General features: G+C 33.7%; 1 protein-coding gene across 1 annotated transcript in view; it reads left to right on the top strand.

The window, feature by feature from the left end:
• Positions 1–5,107, top strand: part of Vwa8 (von Willebrand factor A domain containing 8) — a 441,297-nt gene that overhangs the window by 66,264 nt on the left and 369,926 nt on the right. The window contains exons 11-12 of the mRNA XM_023700137.1: positions 2,154–2,288; positions 2,380–2,457. Coding sequence (XP_023555905.1) covers positions 2,154–2,288; positions 2,380–2,457 — 213 coding nt within the window. The remainder of the gene's footprint in view (positions 1–2,153; positions 2,289–2,379; positions 2,458–5,107) is intronic.

Here is a 5,107-nt window from a genome sequence, read left to right as displayed (position 1 = left end):
TAAGTAGAAAAAGTTTGGACAAAGAGAGGTAGCCCTTTGTTCAAAAATTTAAAGTTTTCCTCTGGAAAAATAAAGTCAAGTGTTGATTAATGAAAACATTTGGCACTACAAGTCCTTGGTAAGAAACAGTGCTTTCAAACATTTTAGCTGCTAGAGAACCCTGTTTTTGAATAAAAGTATCATCTGATCCATGGAACAGTTGCAGGAGGAGATCTGCTTTGGTTGAGCAGTTTGCAGAGTAGAAAGGTACTTGATCAGAGAATTCTGTCTACCTGCTCTGCTTCCCTTCTATCCTGTTTTTAGTCCTAAGAACCCCTAAATATGATAATTAACTGAGAAACACAGCTTAAAATGTTTGAGTATATATAAATGCTTGTTTTCTTATGTTCTTATGCTCTTATGAGAGCAAACTTTCATAATAAAATTTTGTTTTAATGTATTATTGTTAATATTCATGTTCCTATGCATCGAAGTAAACATTGATACTATATACCTGGCTTTATTAAGATTTACTGAATGTTTGCTATATACTGGTCACCATATTTGCTTTATTCCATATGCCATTTAAATTCTCCAGTAGTCCTGGTGGTAAATTTTATTATCACTGCTTTACAGATTAAACAACTGAGGTGTACAATGATTACTTGATTCACTCCAGGTTACCAACCGGGGTGTGGCACCCCTGGGATTTCTAGGCAGGGTCACTTTGTACCACACTGTCAGATGAAGGGCTTCTGACAGTCTAGAAGTGGGTGAGTAAGGACTGCATGGGGATGAATGGCAGTAGGGATCTGGACGGGGAAGTAATACTGGGATTCCAGAGGGGTAGGGAAAGCTGCAGGGATGAGGTGGAGTTCAAGTTAAATCTTTGCCATACGGTTTTTCTAGTGACCCAGGGGTAGAAATGTGGTGATATTTTGGGTATTTTAACAATGACCAGAGGCATGAGGTCTAGTTCTCACTGTTTGCTTAAGCAGGTACATAAACCAGTGAGCTAATTGGCAGGCTCCCTAGTCCTCACTGTGTGGTTATGACTCTTGAATCTCATTCCTCCAGATTTTCGCATTACTATCAAGATGGTCTTCCTTAGATGCAAATATATTATCACTTCCAAACTTAATATTCTTTAGGACTCATGTTGTATATAGTCTGATTTAGTCAAGTCCTCACCAGAAAATGGTCTCTGGGAGACTGAGAGGATAAAAAAATATAAGATCATAATTTCACTCATATAAGAAATCTAAAAATGTTGATCTCATAGAAGTTGAGAATACATGAGAATAAATTACTGAGGCTAGGGAAGGATAGTGAAAGGTTGATCAGTGAATACTACATTAGAATTAAACAGGAGCAAGAAGTTTTAGTGTGCTATTGCATACAGGGTAATTGGAGATAATGGTAATGTACTGTGTATTTCCAAAAGCTAATTGAAGGGCTTTTCAATGTTTTTATTGTAAAGAAATGATAAAGATTTGAGGAAATATATTTAACCTGATTTTCATCACACCTGTCAGTGTCAGACAGTACTTTATTAACATGTATATTTTTATGTGTTTATGTATCATTTGAAAAATCAGTTTTGTTTTTAAAGAAAATGTCCCTAGAAAAAGCATAATCCCAGACTAAAATGTATGAGTCTAGAACACAAGAATAAAGAAAGCAAAACAACTAAAAATCAAATAAAAGGTGAAGTAGCTATGGAGGATAGGAGGAGAGATTTTTATACTTTTGAGTGGTATACCAAGATAAGAATGAAGAGAACTTTTGGACAGTGGCTCTGAGAAATCAGGAGGTCACTGGTAACTTTGGGGTTTCTAATATGGGCTGTTTTAAATTCTGTGCTAATAACTGGAAATTTAGAAAAAAAACCCTTCATTTTCTAGTAGTAATTTTTCTCAATTTATGAAGAGATAAAAATGTCATTATTCTTCTGAATATTTGGCAGGACTTTACAGAAATGTTAGTGTAGAAATTTGATGGTGGAGATCATTCGATCTGTAAATGTGAAAATACGTGCTGCTGAATGGAGTATCAAAAGCCAATACAGAATTGAATTGAGCAAGGAATTAATGGGGGAGGGATTAAGTGGCTATGTGCTTCAGAGGACTAATATTTTGAGAAAAGTGTATACTATTTGGTTTACCTCTCTTTAGGTGCCAGCTGGGACCAGGCCATTAGGTCAACCTTGTGTATCAGACCACTTCATACAGACCTTAAGTCATAAGCAGCTATTGGCTGAACTGGTGCAGTCTCATATGGTTAAGGACATATGTTTAATTGGAGGAAAGGTAAGAAAAGCAGCCTCATTGCCAAGTCTGCTTCCTGGTTTTGGGGTGTTTTGACTCATCCTTTAATGATTGAATGTATTTCCATTTGTAGGGTTGTGGAAAAACAGTCATTGCTAAGAACTTTGCTGATATCTTAGGATACAACATAGAGCCTATTATGCTATATCAGGTACAGTGTTCATTTTTTGCTCTTTGACTATAAGCATGAATGTTTTAGCATTATGACCTGTTGAATTGTGTTATGATCTATTGAACTTCATCAGCTAGGTTTTCTTTCTCTTTTTGGTGTGATATTGGAGATTAAACCTAGGGCTTTTGTGCTAAGCTACATCTTTTTCTTTCTTTTTTTCTTTCTTTCTTTCTTTCTTTCTTTCTTTCTTTCTTTCTTTCTTTCTTTCTTTTGAGACAGAATTTTACCAACTTGATAAGTTGCCCAGGCTGAGCACAAATCTGTGAATGTTTCTGTATCAGCCATGTGTTATTCCTTTCTTTCATTGTTTTGACTGTTTAAGATATCCTAAGATTGAGTCCATGTGAATTTTAGAACAGGCTTCACTAATTCTGTTAAAAAAAAAAGTAGTTGAGATTTTGAAACACATTGTATTCAGACTGTAGATTACTTTGAGAAATAGTATCATCTTACTAATATAAAGTTTTCCAATTAATAAATATGGTTGCCATTTCATTTACTTATGTCTTTTTAAATTTCTTTCAATAATATAGTATTTTGCAGTTTTAGTGTACAAGTTTATTTTCTCTTCAGTTATATTCCAAAGTAGTTTTGAATAGATTATTTTGGTGCATATACATATTGTAATACTTTGTTAAAACAACAAATTTAAAGCTAGTGTTACAAGGCTAAATTTTGTCAAATATTTTTATTTTGTTATTATCTTGCCTGACATATTTTATCTTGCAAATGTTTTCATGCTATGCCAATTTTTGGCTAGGTATGGTAGTTTCTCCCCCCACTTTTATTTGTATTTTTTAACGAGAATAAAAAACTAGTAAAAAAACATTAGAAACAATACATAATTTCACTAAACAAAATGATAGGAGTTCAACCATGGTTGTTATATTGCATATTGTTGTCTTCAAATTAGTTGTTCAGGTGCTTAAATGTGTGTAGAATTGACCAAAAATATTATAAAAAATTAAAAAGAGAAAAAAGTTGAGCAATAACTGCTCCTTTCAATAGACCAGCAGAGATGAGCAGTACCGTTTTCTAAGCTGTCCTGTCTATACACTTATGTATTTCTTTTTCCCTTCTTTCTGTTCTCCTTTCCCTCACCCCAATTGTTCCTCCTCTTTGAATAGTTTCTTTCTCTTTCAGAGTATCTGTTGTACCTTTACTTATAGCCCAGAATTTATTGTAATTCTTTGAATGGTTTTAAAAGTGAATATGATAGTGTCACTTACACTATAGGTCACCTGTTGTGTTTTTTATACTGAAACTAAATGAATATTGGTTAAAATGTTCTCATTTTTGAAAGATGACATTTAAACCAATTAGTTGTCACATTAGATCATAGGAAATTTTTCTAACTTCTCATATTTCCAATGATTCTGTTGAGATTTACTTCATGTGGTTTTAATGTATTCTGTACTTATTCATTGAATTAGCCAGAATTTGAAAAGAATTACTATTATATGGTTTTTGAAGCAGAATAACACATTATAGAGATACATAATAAGAATTAATCCTAAGAGTAATTTTTTTCTTTCTTTTTAGTTTATTCAGAGGACCAAGGTATTATTTAGGATTTTGACTGGCAGTGAAATCAGTATGGGAGGGGCCAGGGAGATGGCTCAGTGGAATAAACTTCCTGGCAAGCGCAAGGGCCTGAGTTCAATCCCCAGTTCCGCCAAATAAAGAAAAAAAAAAAGAAAGAAAGAAAGAAAAAAGAAACAAATCAGTGTGGGAAACAAATAAAAAGCATCATGTCACTTTATAAACCTGTGAGGGAATCCATATCTCTACTTTAGATAGTTATTTATTTATTTGCTTTGTTTTGTTTTTAGTGCTGAGGACTGAACCCAGGGCTTCCAGCTTGCTAGGGAAGCATTCTACTGCTGAGCCAAATCCTTAGCCCTTATACTTTTTACTGTCATATTTCAAAAAGATAGTAAAGTTGGATAGGTAAAGTGAAAGAGGCAAAAGTCATTAAAATAATTAGTTGGTTGAAAGACTTAAAAAGTCCAAATATCTGTTAAGGTGAAATGTATGAAGAACCCTTTACATGTCCAGATTTATGAAATCATGAAGAATGTGAATGAATGAAAATAAAGAGGTTTAAGCTAAGTTTACTCTGAGTGTTGAGAGATAAACGTTTAGGAAAATGAAAGTGTATTTTTATAGTCTGTTACAGGTGGCATGTCTTTGACCCTACAAAAAATGTTGCAATTACTCTTTATAAATTGATTCTAGGTCTCCTAGATTTTTAAATTAAGTAGGTGCATTTGGGGTATATATCTGTAACTAAATATATGGAAGATACCAGGAAAAATGCTTTGCCTTCTTACATAATCATGCTTCTTGACATCTTTGTCAAAGATCAGAAGATATTTGGCTTGATATGCTTGTTCTTCTGTCCATGTCACTCCATGGTTCATGTTAGAAATGATATGAGGATAGCGTTTTCTCACCTCTTTAATCTGTTCAGCATTGACCTTCTAATTTCCAATGAAAATGTTTTTCTACTAAACAACAGGGAAAAACTTTGAGTCATCAACATGTGCTGTAAAATAAGTTAAGATTATAAATCTTGAGACCCAGTCCTAGCCCAGGTCCGGTGAGTGTGTGGAGAGCTTCCTGCTAC

This window comes from Octodon degus, unplaced genomic scaffold (genome assembly GCF_000260255.1).
Source record: "Octodon degus isolate 3935 unplaced genomic scaffold, OctDeg1.0 scaffold00122, whole genome shotgun sequence".
NCBI classification, from domain to species: domain Eukaryota; kingdom Metazoa; phylum Chordata; class Mammalia; order Rodentia; family Octodontidae; genus Octodon; species Octodon degus.
The sequence above is the reverse complement of the archived record's forward strand: the minus strand, read 5'-3'. Positions and strand labels throughout refer to the sequence as shown.